Source organism: Mus pahari, chromosome 12 (genome assembly GCF_900095145.1).
Source record: "Mus pahari chromosome 12, PAHARI_EIJ_v1.1, whole genome shotgun sequence".
Lineage (NCBI taxonomy): Eukaryota > Metazoa > Chordata > Mammalia > Rodentia > Muridae > Mus > Mus pahari.
The window spans coordinates 7800157-7817905 of NC_034601.1; the positions used below are offsets into that span (position 1 = coordinate 7800157).

Consider the following 17749-nt stretch of genomic DNA (forward strand, 5'->3'; position numbering starts at 1 on the left):
TCTGCTTGCTGGTGCCATGTGCCCACATGATGCGTCTGCTTGCTGGTGCCATGTGCCCACATGATGCGTCTGCTTGCTGGTGCCATGTGCCCACAGCTCTGTGCTGTTGTTGGGAAGATGTATCTAGGCAGTGCCCTGTCCCTCTGTTCCAAAGGTCTTCATTGTCTGGAGCATTTATGTCCTTGAGTTAAGATGACCAAGATCATGAATTCCTGTAGTTCTCATGGTCTCCATCATGGGAAGGTAATGATACTATTTCTAATATACTCTCCTTGTGGAAGTCCCAGGTGTGAAAAGCCTCAGAGAAAGGCCTGTGGGTCTCCAAGGGTGGGTTTGAGAATCTCGCTTGAGAAGCCCTTGTCTGAGTCTGTGTGATTTGCTGGGACAAAATTAGAGTGTCCTTCCACTGAGGCTCCTTAAAACAGTATGCAGAAAGGTACCTTGCCTGTTCACCACACAGCGATGGTCTAACCAGAAATGGGTGGATTTCTACTCTGTCTGTGGGATGTGCCCAGAGTTTCCAGGTTGAGCTTTGACCAGACAGACAGACAGACAGAGAGCTGCTCTCTGCAAAGATCCTTTTGTGGTAGCTGAGTCAGTCACTCTCTGGTTTTTCTTTTCTTGAGGTTTTGTAAAGAGACATAAGTCTAATGCATTGTGTATTGAAAGATCTCTTTTAAATAGGAGATCAGTTGGGATACCACATTTCCCCACTATTCATTTATTAGTAGTGCCATGTTACATCATGAAGAACACTAGCTCATCTCTTGGGCAGCTCCAGCCTGGGTATATGTTGGGAATTAGTCTTTCCTTCTGAGCTTCAGCAGTTTAGGCTTTATAAGGGAGTTCCAGGCCAGGCCCAGAAGGATGGATGACAAGGAATCTGAGAGAAGGATGGTCCCCAAGGAGCCCCATGTTGTCTCTGCTCTCCTGGTGGGTCCCAAGGAGTGTAACCTGTTGCAGAGGTTTGCTCAGACCCGGGGTGGAGGTGGGGCCCCTAAGGAAGGGAGCCTGACTTCAAGAGTTCTCAGAAGAAATAGGCAGCTCATCACATGGCCTCAATGATTTGCTAGGCTGCCACTTAACATGTTATCATTAAAATGTTTCTTTGCAGTGTAACTCATCCCTTGGAAGTGTCCATGCCCCTGGGAGGGACAGATGGGGGGAGACAGAATAAAGTAGGTCACAGCCAGACCCCCACGTGGAGGTTCAGCAGAAGTGTGGGTCGTGTTTCTCCACCCACTGTTGCTTCACTCCAAACATTGTTAAATATAGTTTCTGCTGAGATGAGAAGAGCCATGTTCTCCCAGAGAGCAATTAAGTTTAGCCCAGGGTCGCAGTGGGCTGCCATGTGCTCTGTCAGGGCCCACTTGAGCCCACGTGGAGGCTTTTTTGCTTCAAAAGATGTTACTGACTCGTACAGCTCAGAACTTTTTATCTTGAGTCAGTGTGGCGATCGTCAAGAGCCCTCTAGGCTCCACAGTCCTCATTACTTCAGAGCTGTTCAGGGCATCACCGATGCACAAGCTACACGGCCCCAAGCAGAAAGGGTTTAAAAATAAGTGTGACTGCACTGGCATTTGGGGTGCGAAGGATCACAGCTTGCTTTGCTGGACTCTGTCCTTCTGCAGCACTCCAATCCCCATTATCTACCCAGGTAGCTCCTGTCTGACCCAGGGCAGGGCGCAGCCTCTGTCCTTGCATCTCTATTTAGTTAGGAGGCACTGGACAGCACTCGAGGTTGTTAGCCTTGTACTCCTGAGCCGTTGTGTTTTGAAGTTCACATTTCTCTCCTTTCCTCCTCTCCGTTTTCATTCTTCCCTGTCGCTCATCCTGCCTTTGCAAATGCTGAGTGAAATGGCAAATAAAGGGACATCCTTGCAAAGACGCTAGTGCATTTACTGCATAGGATGTATCACAGGCAGAAGCATGAGTCTGTGTACTTACAGTCTCCCTAAGAGGTAGGCGTGACACACACTACTGTAGCAGTGCTGGTGGATTGGCTGGAGTCCTCTCTGCCTAAGGAGTTCACTCTAGGTTGTTGCTATGTCAGTCCAACCCAAGCTAGTATTACCCGTTGACTGCACTGGTCACTGTGAGTTGCTATAATAGTGAGTGGAAACATAGAGGATATTCTGAGAACAAGTCCTTGTTGGGGCAATCTTCAAATCTGACTTTGGAATTAAAGTCACGAAGACTCCTCTTACTTAGGGATTTGGAGCATCTTTCTTCGGGATGCAAGTTCCCAGGACACTAGTGAGAACGACTGACTTGGGAGTCACTGAGGTGGTGGAGGTGCCCAAAGAAAGAAGGAGGAAGGAAAAGCAGTGATGGCCAATGTTGGGTCCTGAGACAGGGTAGAATGTAGCCCTGGCCAGGCAGAGGGGAAGCTGGGAAGGAACTGTCAGGGTCGAAGGGGAGTGTTTCCCAAAGTTTCTCCTTTGTATGAACAGGCTGTGGAACACAGTCTCAGAGCATCAAGAGTAGCAAGCTGTCCGCTTCCCGGCTGCCAGGCTGGCAGAGGCCACACACAGCAGGTGGTGTGCTCACAACTGTGGTGGTATCCCTGCCACCCCATCAGTGTAACAGTGGATCAACACAGGTGAAGCAGGGATGTGCCTTGTGTGTCCAATATTCCCAGACTATGCTAAATGGCCCTAGAACATAGAGACCCATAATCTGCCAGCCCAGGAGGGGTACAGGGGCTCGGGAGCCGTGGTAGGCCACTGCCTGGGAAAGAGGAGCAGAGCTGCTTGGGTTCCTCTTGTTCATACTTGGGAACTTGCTGCCGATAGGGCTGCAGATGTTTTCCACTGACTTGTTCTGGGAAGGCAGGTTGAAAACCTACAAATGCAACAGGAAGCGGCCATCCTGTTGCCACTTGGTAGAGCCATTTGGCACCTTTTCCTTTCTAGAACTCAGTAGTGGCATCTGTGGAGATGTCAGGCTCTGGGCTGGGTGTGGCCTGAGGCTGTGTCCTCCTCACTAACGTGGTGACTGTGGACTTGCCCCTCCACAGGCTTTGTGCCTCCGTTTCCCCTTCTGCAGACAGTGTTGGCACTTGGCATGCTGAGGCTGAGCTGTGCAGGAACCACAGAGCTGCAATTGTTACAGCTGCTGGCATCACTAGTGGGGATGTGCACAGAATTCCTGAGCTCCATAGAAACAGGGCAGAGAGTATGTGGCATTCTGAGATGTCAGGGGCACAGCAAGTATGTTCACTGCAGACTGCAGTGGTGGAGCTCCGGCCACACTGCAGCCATGTGAATGCAGAAAGAGTGAGACTTGGTCTCACAGACCTGCAAGTCAGATAGATGTTAGACCTTCACAGCCTGTGGCCCGGCTCACTCTCTGCCTCAGTGTCCTTACCTGTAAAACAGAGCTGAGTCACTAAGACCCCAGAGGCTTAAGAGTATTAAAAGAAATGCCACCAAGTGTGTGCCTTTGCAGGGTGCAGTTCTGGCTGCATTTACAGCCTAGCTTCTGTGTTCAGAGTCTCACTTTAGTCCCCAAAGGACATGGCTTAGCAGCAGAGATATTACTACAATTGCCTGCCCTACTTCGTGGCTTTTATTTTTAAACATTGGAGCCTCAGAACATCCAGTTTGGAAAAAGGGAAACAGATTAGGTTATTTTTGGCACAGTACCCTCCATCCAGTTTAGGGTTAGTGAAAAAAAAAAAAGAAGTACCAACCCCCCTGTAATAGTGGAGGTGTGGTGGCAGCACCTGGGTACCGGGTGCTGAGGTGACTCATTTCACCATGGTGCCACCCCATCCTGGTGAGAGCTTTTCTGTCTGTGGGTCAGGTAGTCACACAGCCTTCCCTCCCAACTTTAAAATGTGCTGTCTAGAGTGGCCATGCGTGGCTATCTCACTGGACTACCTATGAGATACCTACTCCTGCCTCGTTACTGCTGTGCAGAAAACATCAGTCCTAGGTCATGGCAGCCCCAAGTCCAAGCACTGCTCCCACTGCAGATGGCAGGCTAGGAGGCCCTGGACTTGACTAGTCTCTTGGTGGGGCCCCAGGTGACTCCTTGCATCCCATCTAGGGCAGAGGGGGAGGGGCCAGTCAGCCCTTACAGATTCACAGGTTGAGCAGGGGTGATGTGGGAGGAAGGGGCCAGTACACCATGCACTGGGGCCAGGGATCCATTCTCATAGGTTGTGTGAGGAACTTGGGGCATCCTCGCACTGCATTCTGTACCTGCTGAGCTTCCTGGCATATATGGAATGCCATCCTTGGCAGAGTCACCGACCCCATTTAAGATGTGTCTTAAAGTTCCACGGAGAGGCCTTCAGATATACCTTCAGCCTGAGTGGCAAAGTCAGCCACAGTAAGAGACAAGCTCTAGCTGCAGCTGGTGAGCTAAGTCAGCTAGTTGTTCAGGCTGTTCCTCCTGCAGAACTCTCTCTGTAAGCCCAGGAAATAAAGAAGTTGATGGTGGCCATCGGTTCTGATGGTGTGTCCTGATACTCAGCTGGAAAGAGCTGGCAAGGGAAAGTAATAAAACCTTCTGTCACCTATAGTAAGTTGCTTTTCCTGGACTCTTAACTCTTACCCAAGAGGCCAAGTTTCACACCAAGGCCGTGATTGAACATTCATACGGAAATGGTGTCATAGAAATGGTCTTGAGACAGTCATTGGTTCTTTGGACTTCTTCAGCCAGCCATGAGGTGTGTTCCATTCACCCTTCTGGTAACTCTGGGGATTATCCATAGTGGCTCACTTCCTCCAGTCACCCCTCAGCTCAGGTGGGAAAATGGGAAACCTGTTGGGGACTGAGTACATAGCCAGACAGCTGCAGCCTGGATGTAAGACTCCACGGCTGAGGTCCTGGCCCTGGGGGGCTCCTTCCCTGCCCCCCAGAATGAAATGGCAGTCAGGCCATGGAGTGTGACAGATGGGAAAGAATCAGCCACAGTTCATCTAGGGGCAGACTCAGAATGATGACCTATGACTCTCATCCATGTGGACTGTGGTTAGGTCCCCAGCCAGGTCTCTTCATTGGCTGCTGTAGTTTCCATGGCTGCTGGACCACTGCAGTGAGAAAGGGAACCTTCTCTGGCACAAGTCACTTCTGAACCCCAGGGACAGTCTGGGATAGTTACTGTCTGGCAGTGAAGGGCTGGTGTGGACCTCTCTCAGGACTCTGATTTTTGGGGTCAGCCCCTTCGATCTCAGTGCATAGGATGGGAGTCAGTGAGGCCATGGTGGGCTCAAGTGCTCAGTCTGTCTGTGCGCTACTCTCACAATCCTCACGTGTGCCTGCAACATGGAGACGCCAACAGGACTGTGTGGGACTACAGCATTAGTGCTATGCCTGTGAAAGGCACATAGTAGGTGCTCTAGTCATGCAATCCATGTTTCCTTTTAATCCCATGAAGGATACAGTGAGGGGAATATGAATACCAGATTGATCGATTGGTAATTACAAACAATTACCATGAACAAGAAGGAAAATCTTTATTTCCCATTACCCACAAGACTGCTGTGATTCAAACTGTTGTTTTGACTAAAAAATGAACAAAACATGATGAGAAAATTAGAGGTGTTTAAGCAGCTACCTTCCTTGCTTAAAAAAAAAAAAAAAGGAAAACTTCACACATGTGCAGTTATAGAATCAAATGGTTCAAATTAGTCCCAGTACTCAAAGGATGACCAGGTTCATTTAGCTTGCCTAGGATCTGACAGTGTAGTAGCCCAGGCGGGCCAGGAGCACAGCCCAGAGTAGTAGCTGCCTTCCACCAAATGCAGGGTGCATGCCTGATGCATGCCAGCCATGCTGGTAGTGCTAAGGCGAGTCATGCTCCCACCTATGACTAGCGACACAGACATTGAGCCCAGGGAGGGGGGGCATGCATACCAGCTGAGAGTTGCTTCAGAGACAAGTGGAAACAGGTCTGGTATGGATGTGTCACTGTGGTTAGAGAAGCCCTCAAGGGTAATGGACACGGTATATGTCCCTCAGAGGCAGGTCCAGGCAGAGTAAACCACAGGCGCAGAGGCCCTGTGAGCAGAAGGGCCAGTTCGAGGAAAGCTCATAGTGTAGTGAATGGATGGGAGACACTGGGGGAGGAGTTTGATCATGGAGGCTGAAGCAAGATGACTCTGGGGAGGTGAGAAGGGTGGGCGCAGCTGTCAGCCCCTGGTGTGTTTAGAACGCAGTACTGAAGGTCTGGGCATGGCTGAGAGAGTGCATGGCTACACTGCTGGCGTGAGGGTTGCCATTTAGTAAATGGTGACTCGGAGATGCAGGAGATGGGCTTCATGAGGTCTTTGGACATTCATGCCATGGAGGTAGTGCATCCAGAACCCGAGGACAGAGGCCCACACAAAGTATAAACTGAGGAGCTGTCCATGTGCAGGGACCTGGTACTCCGTATTGAGTAAGGTCATTGAGGACAGAGTAGCTTAGAGGAGCCCATGAAGGAGGCGTGTGGAGCACACTCTCAAGTGAAAGGTCTTAGAGGCCGAGGGACACAGCCCAGCAGGAAAGGTGCGACGTTCATGGAATCTTCCAGGTTAGAGCACCCTCTGCCCCCCTGCCGGTGAGGATAGAAGTTTCTACATGAGAATCAGGCAGCCCAGGCACGCACCTCCCTCTGATGCTAGAGTGGGATCTGACTGGTGCCTCCTCCGCCTGCCCAGCAAGGCAGCCCCGAGTGTCTAGATACTGGAAGCGTGGCATATTAGATGGGCTGGTGCAGTCCCAAGTCCAGGCAGTGACTCTCCTCATCCTCTGTCACTTCTGTCCACTGTCTTCAGCCTAAGCTGGTCCCCATTTTGATTTTTAGGGCTGAGCCTTGGCCTGTGAAGCCAGTGGCATCATCAATGCAATTAGGTGGAAGTTTTACAAATGGAAGTTCTCCCTGGGGCCATTTTCTGCCTTTATAACTCAAGGTCTCAGAAGCCCCATCCTAAGAATAGCCAACTGTGGGTAGGGGGCATAGATGACAAGGCCTGGCAGAGTTCGCACTTGCCAGAGGAGCAGCTGCTGCTAAGATGGCCCTGAGTGCTGGGTAGGAGAGGGCCAGCCGGAGATGGGGCATTTCTAAAGTAAGGGCCTAGATGTTCTGACACTCACGTGCCCTCTCTGAACTCTGGTTTCTCTCCCCTGGACCTCAGACCTCTTCAGCACTGTCAGTGGGTCTGCACCGGGATGAGCATCCTTGTTGGATGCGTGGCTGACAGGCAAGCTGAGGTGACAATGGCTGTAGCTCAGTTGAACTACTTAGGCACCCAGAGGTTTGTCCCTTTTGAAAGAAATGGAAACCACTGTGTTAGGTGCCACTGCAGTGACCTCCAAGCCTGCTGGTTGAGCAGATGGCAGCATGCCCTGAAGATGTGCAGGTAGAGCAGGGAGGCTTTGAGACCAGGTACCTGTTGCTTATAAACATCTGTGGTACTGCTCCTAGTACTCCTTTAAAATGGCCCACTGAGACTTCAGAAAATCCCCGAGCCTCCTCTGCTCTCAATGTCATAAAGTAGGGGAACCAAGTTCTGGGGCTAGATGCAGTCCCACCTGCCCCGCTGTGAGTCCTTTGCATGGGGCCATCCCTGCTGCAGGGTTTCATCCTGTACTGCAGACCCCATAGATAGGAGATGGTGACAGAAAGCCCCTGTCCCAGGCCAGGGAAGAACAGAGAATCTGTGCCTGGGGTCCCAGGTTTGTGCCTTTGCAGAGTAAGCCACTGCAGCCATTTGCCCCCGAAACACACACACACACACACACACACACACACACACACACACACACACACACATATACTTATAGTTAAGGCAGGATGGATGGTCCTTGCTTTGCTTGCCCTGTGTTTAGAGCTGTGGAATGTGAGCCGGGCCGCAGGCATATTGCTAACTGTGGTGTTGGCCTGTTTGTTTTTGCTGGTGGTGGTGGTCTGGTTTCTTTGGTTTTTACAGTGCTGGAAATGGGCATTGCACACATGAGGCAAGTGTTCTGTCCTTGTGCTACATCACTGAATGCATTGGTGGATCGGGTGAGGTACTGATCCATTTCTGTCCTGATTTATAACCAGAGCCCCTGCTCTGAGAGTTTGAAGATGTGAGGCCTGGCCACTCACTTCAAAGGAGGAAGAAGAAAGTAACGAGTAAAAGGTGGGGCAGGATTTCAAACACAATTGCCATTTGTAAGCATTGGCAGTTGCTAGGATACTGATGTGAATATCCCGTGATTCCACAAGACAAAGGTAGAGGTTAAGCCTGGACACAGGGAAAGCCTGTGCTAAGCAGTCCTAGGCAAGGGGTAGCCTGAATGATCACTACTCAATTCTGGTTCTGTAAAGGTGCCCCAAGAGAGTCTAATTCTCATGAGATGATTGATCCTGCTTCTGAGCTCCCACTGTCTTCAAGGGTGGGTTGTTCCTGAGATCTAAGGTGCTATAGGTTTAGGACAGTGGCTGATGACGTTGAGACACTTTCTTGGAGCTCTGAAAGCGGATGTAAAAGCAGACTCTATGCCCTCGGCCTACAAGAGGGTAGGCTGGGCTAGCTGTCCCTGGTTCGCAGACACTCCCTGTCTGCCTCCTGTGGCTTAGCAGCGACAGGTGCAGAATGAAGGCAGAGCTGCCTTCAGAGAGCAGTTGGTGACACCTGTCCTGGGTTGTAGAGGCAGGTGAAGCTGTGAGGTTGGAGCTAGCCCGATCTACATAGTGAATTCTGACGAGACAAGGCTACAGAGCGAGACCTTGTCTCAAAAACAAACAAACAAACAAACAAACAAACAAACAAACAAACAAACAGTAGTTTGTAAGAGCCCAATTGTCTGCTCTGTGGTCTCTGGTGTTTCCCGTGCATCCTGGGGAAGGGTAACATCCAGTGATCCCACAAGAAAGGGCAGAGGTCAGTGTAGTCCCACAAAAGCAAGGCCTCAGAGTGATTTGGACATTTCATAGCAGTCTGCCCTCACTGTCCCCAAGAGAGAGGTGGGCCTCTTGCCCCTGCACAGTTCTGTCTGATTGTAGCATTTGTCACCCAACAATAGCACCTGTTGGAGGTGTGACTCCTGCGATCATGAGAGTACAATGTTGTTGGAAGCTTATGGCGCCCTGTGTCACAGTAAGCACTGGTTGGCTCCTCTGCCCTTGAATGAACGTCTTCTCTGCTTGACACCCTTCCATGACTCCTAGGAGTCCCTACCTTCCAAGACCATGTCCTCAGGGACAACACTGGTATCTAGGGAGTCAGTTGTCATTGGTGTCCCTCTTCTGGACCTCTGGTACTTCTGATGGATCTCCCACAGGCAGTTTCCTCTTAGGCTACATAGAGTAACTCTGCCAGAGTCCCCTCATGGAAGAAACTAGGCAAGGTGCCCTGGTGGGGCAGGAGAACACCTTCCTGGCCCCCAAGCATGTCTGTGATGAACCTTACCTCCAGATTCACCTAGACGCCATCCCCATCTCTGTGAAGCAGCATAGAGAAGCTCAACAATGTATGGCTTGCATGAGAAGCAGAAGGCAGCATGGTGCATATGTGTAGAATTAACAAACAAAGCAGTATGTAAGTTACACACACACACACACACACACACACACACACACACACACACACGACGGTAGGTAGCTCAAGGAAGGTATGTTCAGAACAAAAGGGGGTTGTTCCCTGGAGGCCAGGGCTCAGGGGACACACGTGTGCCACTTACCTCTGCTTTTCTGTTTATATTTGCTCCATTTTCTGTGTTACCTATTCTAGGACATAATGAAATAAGATTCCACATTTCTTTTTTTTTTTATTAGATATTTACTTTATTTACATTTCAAATGTTGTTCCCTTTCCTTGTTTCCCCTCCAAAAACTCCCTCTCCCCTCCCCTTGCTCACCAACCCACCCACACCTACTTCCTGGCCCTCGCATTCCCCTACACTGGGGCATACAGCCTTCACAGGACCAAGGGCCTCTCCTCCCATTGATGACCAACTAGGCCATCCTCCACTACATATGCAGCTGGAGCCATGAATCCCACCACGTGTGCTCTTTGATTGGTGGTTTAGTCCCTGGGAGCTCTGGGGGTACTGGTTAGTTCATATTGTTGTTCCTCCTATGGGGCTGCAAGCCCCTTCAGCTCCTTGGGTCCTTTCTCTGGCTCCTTCAGGGGACCCTGTGCTCAGTTTGTATTTGTCAGGCCCTGGCAGAGCCTCTCAGGAGACAGCTATAAGAGGCTTCCGTCAGCAAGCACTTGTTAACACCCACAAAAGTGTCTGGGTTTGGTGACTGTGTAAGAGTGGACCCCCCGGTGGGGCAGTCTCTGGATGGTCATTCTTTCAGTTTAAAAGGCTTGAGGCTGAAAAGCCAAGCTAGCGAGGACAGAGGAAGCAGTCTCTTTGGCCACACCCCCTTTGCCTTGCAAGGAAAGTGCAGAGGGGCCACCTTCTTCTGTCTGAACATTCTTGTCCTAATGGTCTCATTCTGGAAGGAAGCTGGGGAAGGAGGCTGAAGTCCTCACTACATTTATCTGGAAATGAACCCTGAGGTGAGCAGCGCTGGCACAGAGCAAGTGTAGTGGCCTTGCCCTGCTCTGAGGGCTTCCTCCACTGAGCTCTGGCTTCCAGCTGCAGTGAGCTTAGTTACTGGGTGAGGCCTAGTCTGAAATGAAGAGAGTGGCGTCCAGCGCTAGGAAAGTACTGTAGAGCACTCAGTGCATTCCTAGTGTGATGTGTGTACCTCCTCTATAGACAGTCCAAAGTCACGTCTCAAAGTTCAGTTGCCAGCCCACCAAAAAGCCACCTCACCCTCAGTGATCAGTAGATTTGTTTTCTTATATTGATTGGTGCTTTGATTCCTCTGCCCTGGAATTTCCAGAAAGCTTTAAATGAGTCCTGTGAGGTCTGATGACTCTGGAGCACACCTGGGCTGAGAACTGCTTTTGTGAGCCCAGAATAGACCCCAAGAATATCAGCTCAGCATCCTCCTGTGTGCTGCAGGCTGTTGTCTTGTAAGGCTGTTCTCACTTCTCACCTGGCAGGTCTGAGAGAGACCGCTTAGGGCAGTAACCAGGTCTCTTCTCTCACCAACAACTGACTAGCACATGGGCTTCGGGGTTGCCCTCTTCTGCTGCCAGGCTCTGCCCCTGCAGGTAGCACCTCTGGAGAGTGAGCTAGAGGCAAGACTTTGTCCATGTGGTTGCTGCTCTGCAGGTCACTCAGTCTGTGTCACAGCTGCTTACCTTGCTGATACTGTGGGAATAAAACCAACAGGGAGGTGACTGGACATGGTCATGTCCCAGTAAGACTTTACCTGCAGTATGATAGCACACTGGACAAGAAACCCTCCAGGCCTGGTGGCATGCATGGTCTGAAGGAGGCCGAGTGATTGCATGGACACAGCCATCACTGTCCTGAGAAGTCACCCTCAAGGTGCCACTTGAGGAACCACAGGAAGTGCCCAGTGAGAGTGAGGGGACTCCAGGATTGCTTAAGACATACAAGGTCTAGTAGCATTTAAGCACCCCCTGCCCGCCATGTGCAGTGGATTGGCCCAGGCACATGCCCAGAGCCCAGGCTGAAGTTGTGAACTCAGGGGTGATGGTCAGTGGGTGGGTTTGCTGCTAGACTTTGAGAACTACTGGTTGAGTTACATTGAAACCTTTGGAACTGAGGGACCAGGCTCAGCATCACCACTGATTTATGGGAAGGACCATCACCCATCTGAGGCTGGAATTAGCACAGGTTGTCATGTTTCACAGTCTGTCTTGATCCTCTTGTTTTCCCTGCCCAAATGTATGCATATCGTAGGGCTGCTAGGATAGCAGGCAGGCACCAGCACACCCACAGCAGCTTTAGACTGTAGTGGGGCCCCCACACCGCACACCCCTATTTTGGCACCCTAGCCACTGTCCCCATAAAGCCCTCTATTACTGTTGGCCAGGGCTTTCTCCCTCTCCTTTCCTACCCCCTCTGCCAGGAAGATTCTTGCTGGAGCTGACACCACAATTGTTTTGACCCCTCATTTCAACATGTCCCCACCTTGTATGCATGCTCAGTGGGCCCTCTGTCTCCTCATCTTTTACAGAACTTGATGGGAAAAAGCTCTTGCCACAGATTAGAGATAAAGCTAAAGAGGAGAAAGCCCACGGTCCACTCAGAGTAGGGCTGCATCTGCGAGGGGAATGAATGCATTTCCCCCATACTTTCATGGACACAGTAGGTTGTGCCTTCACCACTTGCCTTAAGTGGTGGCCACCCATGTCTTCCAAGTCATTGACACAGGTTGTCTTACTATGGGCTGTCCTGATGGGTAGATGTTTGATGACTAGTAATATTGGGCTGGGTAAGGAGGAAGAAAAGCTTTGAGACTGTATCCCACATACATTCCTCTTTCCAAGGGCCCTCCAGGGCATCCTGGGTTATGGCTGAGAGTCTAAGAGCAGATCTGTCCATTGAACACATATCTGCAGCCTGGCTCTGGCCCTTCCATGTCACGTGGCAGCCCTCAGCCCCTTCCCCAAGGCTATGAGCCATGCCTTGGCCACCAAACACTGGCAAATGCCCTATGCTCTTGGGTGGACACCAGCAGAGGACCCAGTTGAACATGGCTGCACAGCTGTTGCCCCCCCCCCCCCATGCAGGCGTTTCAGAGGAGGCCTGTTATCTTTGGCTCTGGGATGAGGCTTTGCTATGAGATGAAGGGATGCATGGCCGAGCACTTGCATAGTGACAGCCTCAAAACAGGCTCGGGCGTGGTAGCTAAAGCTAGCTCAGACAAAGCCCGGGTTAGTGGGCCTTCCAGGCTGTTTTAAAAGTGAGAAACGTATACACTGACACTGTACCTCATTTCTTCCAGTTACACTGACCAGTTGGAGCTGGCCAGATACTCCTCCCTCTGTGTGATTTCTGCTGGTCTCACATGTGACTCCATTCCTCTCTGTGTCATTTGCATTTAAGCTCTGACTTTATCCAGATCTCCTCCTGTCTTTCAGGGACATCACCCAACCTGGAGAACCGCTGAACAAGAGCAGCAGGACCAAAGTAGTTTCCCGCTTCCCTAAGCTGTCCCGAGGCCACCCCAGGGAGGTGCGCAATGTGGAACCTCAGAGTGGTGACCTCTGACCTCGGTGGACTCTCAGCCCCCAGCCACTTTGTGCTCAACCTTGCTATGGCAGCTGGCCCTGGACACCTTGGCAGGATGACCATGTCCCCATAGAGAACACACCCTTCCTGCTGCCACATGCCACCCAATTAAACTGGTCAGTTTTAGCTGCTGGGTCTCTGTCCTTAGAGCAAAGCATTGCTCGCTGGACAGACACAGGTGGGGACTCTGTCACTACACCCAGGGTGGCCAAGGATGGTTGTCACCTCCTCCAGTTCTGCCAACAGACAGTGGGTACCAGGCTCGGCCCAGGCTCCTGGCTGAGACGCCCAGCACATGGCAGAAGGACCCTTCGGATGCCACCCGTGATGCTTTCCCACGTGGGAACTAGAATGACTGTTCTACTCTTGAATTTCCTGATGCTATTGCCTGCTGCAGCTGGTGGATGGGGTCTCCTTCCCTGTCCTCTGTCCCCTGTGGCGTTCAGACACCCAACGGCACTGCCACGTGGCTGGTATGGATGTGATTTCTCCATCTAGTGGCCTAGCAAAGCAATTGGCAGTGACTTGGTTCTTGAGGAACTTATCCTTGCTGGCTCCAGGGAGCACCATCCACATAGGAAACCTGAGGCTGCCCCAGCAAGGACCTCCACCCTCCAGCCCTCAGCAGCAGCCTGAAAACTCTGGCCCAAGAATCGGTGGCTGTGACCTCATGTCACTAGTGATTTGGCTCTGGACATTGCTGTGGAAGGCTGGCCCTATAGGCTCTCAGACCCAGTACAGAACTGAAAAGAGAATGATTGTCCTCTGAACGTGTTTAGCACCAACTGTCTCCTAACATCTCAGTGGGAGCAGGATTCTGTGTCCCTACAAGATGTAGTTCTATTGCTCTCGTCTCAGGGTCCCAGCCTAGAGTCCCAGGCTCACCGGCATGGAGAGGAATAAGATCCAGCTGCTTTGCAGCTCTGACTTCCTCTGCCATCAAGCCTGGGTCTCCCCGATTCTCAGGACCCACTGTCTGTGGTGGTCTGTCCCCCTAGGTCAGAACCTCCTTGCTGACTTCATGTAGTATGGAGGAACTTGCTGAAGGGACCACAGACCAAGCAGTGTGCACTTCTCTGTCTGCCAAGGAAGGAGTTCACAGTGGCGTCTACCCAGGGGCGACGACTTAGGCAGTCGTGGGAGGGAGCCTGAGCATGAACTTGAAGGGCTGAAGCTCAAAGCTAGACCTGGGCAAGTGGTCTGGCACCTTGGAAAACTTGGGGAGTAGCCAGAGAGGACTTCAGAGTGCAGGGAGGGGCCTGAACAGCTCCAGTTCTGGAGGGTTCCTTGGGACAGACAGGTGGGCTGTGCACAGGTGAGGCAGAGCATACCTGTCCTCCCTCATGGCTAGGGGCAGGAGCTGGGGGGAGCAGGGGAGCCCTCTTGAGCTTCCTGGGAAGGGGGGACCCAAGAGGCTTCTCAGCCCTAGAAAGCCAACATGGTTCCTCTCTTGTCTCCTAAGATGCTTCAGGCTTCACACAAAGGCCATACCCAGAGTGTGGGCTGGGCATGCACTTTGCAGTTGGGCAAACTGAGGCATGCAGAAAGGCCCTATGAGGCTCTGGTAGCCCCAAGTTCACCTCCTGAGCTGGGAGACCCAGCATGGGGATACTTCATATTCTATCATGTTCAGTACAGACAGGATCCTGCTACACCTCCCACGTCTCCCACAGCAGAGTCCTGAGCACCAGGGCTTTGGGACACCTAGCCTAAACATGTGTCACTAAGAGTCTGAGCTCTCTCACTGCAAACAGGGCATATATAGAACCATCTTTCACATTCAGCACCTGCAGTTAAAGCAGGAAAGACAGAAGAACAGAAGTCAGGCAGGCAGGCAGGCAGGCAGGCAGGCACTTGGACTTGAGACCTTGGTTTTCTAGGATTAATTATGGGGAACTTGCCTAACTCTGCCATAATGTGAATATAAAGGCTCCGTTCCAGGGACTTCATAGGCCCTTTGGTTCCTTGACATCTGCCTCCTACCCAGTCCTTTTCCCCATCTTGGGGATTGACACTAGGGCCTTGCAAGTGCTGGACAAAAGCTCTCCTGTGAGCCACACTCTAGCCCTGCCCACACCCTGCTTCCACAGAAACCCAGTAAACTCTTGGTTCCAGGTTGCCCTTCTTATACCTCACAAGAGCCTGTTGGGACTCAGGCGGAGCAATGCAGGACAGGGTCAGGTGATGGAAGGCTGTTTCCACAATGTTCCCCAGATCTGAGGCCCAGCAGGGAATGCAGAGCTGTGCTCGCCCAGTCTGATACAAGTTCAGCTCTACAGGAGTCTGCTTCCTAACCCTCCCCTGACTGTGGCCTTGGCTTTCTTGTGGCTGCTAAAACTTTGTTTCAGTAAGAGTTCACACTTTCTGAAGGCAAGTCACAGTGTCCTAGGCCTTGGTTACTGTGTCATCTATTCCTGTTCCGTCTGTCTGCGTAACCTGTAGACACAACTGGCCCCTAAGGAGAGTCTGGGCTCTGTTCTCCCAGGTCCACCACCAGACTCCCTCACGTTGGCAGCCTGCACCTGCACCTGCATTCACCCACCCAGTGTGCTAAGCTGAGGGACTCCTGCGAGTGTTCTGACAGAGGGACAGTCGACTCAGGAGCAGGCAGTCTCACCATGGTGCCCTGCCCCTGCCTGCTCTGTTATCTGGGAACCATGCAAGAAGGAGCGGCCTCATGCCCATGGCAATAACAGTCCCAATTGCTCAACATTCCCATTAGAGACATTGCTACCCACTCCAGAGGCACGTCCTGGCCTGGGAGCTGTGACCTCCTTATGAACAAGGTCTATTGTAACAAACATTCTTTAAACTATTGTGCACTATTTCACTAAAGATAGTGTTAAGTGTTTGCTGTTTAGGTTGGTTTTGCTACTTTTGCACAACTGTAGCACTGTATATTTTATCTAATATTTCTGTGCCAAAAAGTTCAGGCCCTGTTGCTGTGATATGTGGTCTCCATTATGCATCTGAAGTAAAGTCTAGGCAGTGGGTGGGGAGGGGAGAGAGGGCAGCGTCAGGGCTGGAGTGGCTGCTGTGTGGAGGCCTGGGGTTCACTTCTCACAGGCCATGTTCTCCTGCCCTGAAGACATCTGTTCATCACCTGTTGCAGTGCCACCTGCAGCCTGCTCAGCTCTGCCCTTACCAGGAGGCAACCACTCGACCACAGGGAGGCTTGTTTATTGTTTTCTTTTTCATCAGTAGGACAGATTGGGAAGGCTCAGCAAGAATTGGGACATGGGACACGTGGCAATGGTTCTCACAGGAGCCAGAAGGTCGCTGAGCACCTGGGAAGAGGACCTGAGAGCTGGGACCTCCAGGGCAGAGAAGGCCCTGATCTGTTATCTCCACCCACCCTGGGAAGGGCTCTGAGGCTGCCACAGCCCTGTCTGGAGCCTGCGGGTGCAAACATCCCAGAGATCTGAGCATGTGCTATCCCGACTCCCCTCTTATGTTAAGGTTTACACGATAGAATTTTTAAACAAATATGTTTAATTTTCTAAAATCTCTTGTATTAAATTTTTCTTTTGGAATAAGCTGTGGATTTTGTTACAATCTGGTTGAGAGAAGCCTTTTCAGTGAGGGGATTAAAATGGCATTTTCTAAATTAGACTCTCTTCTCTGTGGTTCCTTTGTCTAGATTCTTTACTGACAGCTGGGATTTCAATGAACTACATACACATCACAAGAAAGCCTCTAAAGTTTAGAAGGTTCACTTATCACTTCAGGCAACACTACATATCAAAATGTGGTTCAGCTAACACAGCTTTGGTGAATTAAACATTGGGAGTCACTTGTAGTATTAAACTGATCGTGGAATGTAGAATAATAATCTTCCACAGGAAGAAAACCTCATCCCATCCTCATGACAGGTTACAGTCCAGACCCAGGTAAGTAAGGACGAGAAATGAGCCCCTTGAGGACTGTATCTCCTGCACAGCTGTCCTTACAGCTTCTCATGGCATCAGAATGGCATTGAAAGGAGCTAACAGCAGGCAGCAAGGCAAGTCCTGCTCGAATAGACTTTTGAATTTGTCAGTCCAGGCATGGCCAGGGGCATCCTGGGAGATCAGCCAGACAAACACACAGCCTTCTCTAGCTGGTCTGCCTTCAGCCTGGGGAGATCCACACCACCCTCACCATCACCACTAAAAAGCACCAGAGACTGAGGTCCTTGGAGGAAGTCTGATGTTGGTGGCTTCTGGTCCAGGGTTTTGATGGTCTCTGTGCTCCCAGACTGTGGCTTCAGCTCCCAGTTCCTGGTGTTCAGTGTGTCCTGTAAATGAGGGTGTAGTAAAACTGCCACACCAAACCACTTGTTGGGTAGAAAGGTTTGTTTGGGATCAAAATGCCAACACTATCTCTCAGTGTGTGGGTGTGAGTGTGCGTGTGGGTGTGGGTGGTGGAGGAGCAGCAAAACTGGAAAAATCAACTGGCTTTTCTGTAATAGCAGGTCTGGGGCCTTTGTTGGGATGACTAGATGCCCTTGTCTAAGGTATTTGACCTTTGGGGGTAGATTAGTAAGGTCCAGCTCATTTTCCAAGATAAACCTTTGACACTCCAGGCTACCACCATTCCCTCCACAACAGTCTCTCTCTCTCTTTTTTTAACTTTTCATTAAAACAATGTTTTTCATATAATATATTTGATCATGTTTTCCCCT

At 51.0% G+C, this 17749-nt stretch overlaps 1 protein-coding gene across 3 annotated transcripts in view; it reads left to right on the forward strand.

The window, feature by feature from the left end:
- The window catches only part of Snx29 (sorting nexin 29), a 416575-nt gene extending 399897 nt beyond the window's left edge, over positions 1-16678 (forward strand). For all 3 annotated transcript variants that reach the window (XM_029544359.1, XM_021209353.2, XM_021209354.2), the window contains one exon: positions 12936-16678. In XM_029544359.1, the coding sequence (XP_029400219.1) occupies positions 12936-13065 (130 nt within the window). In that variant the 3' untranslated portion in view covers positions 13066-16678. The remainder of the gene's footprint in view (positions 1-12935) is intronic.
- The last annotated feature ends 1071 nt before the right edge of the window (positions 16679-17749 follow it).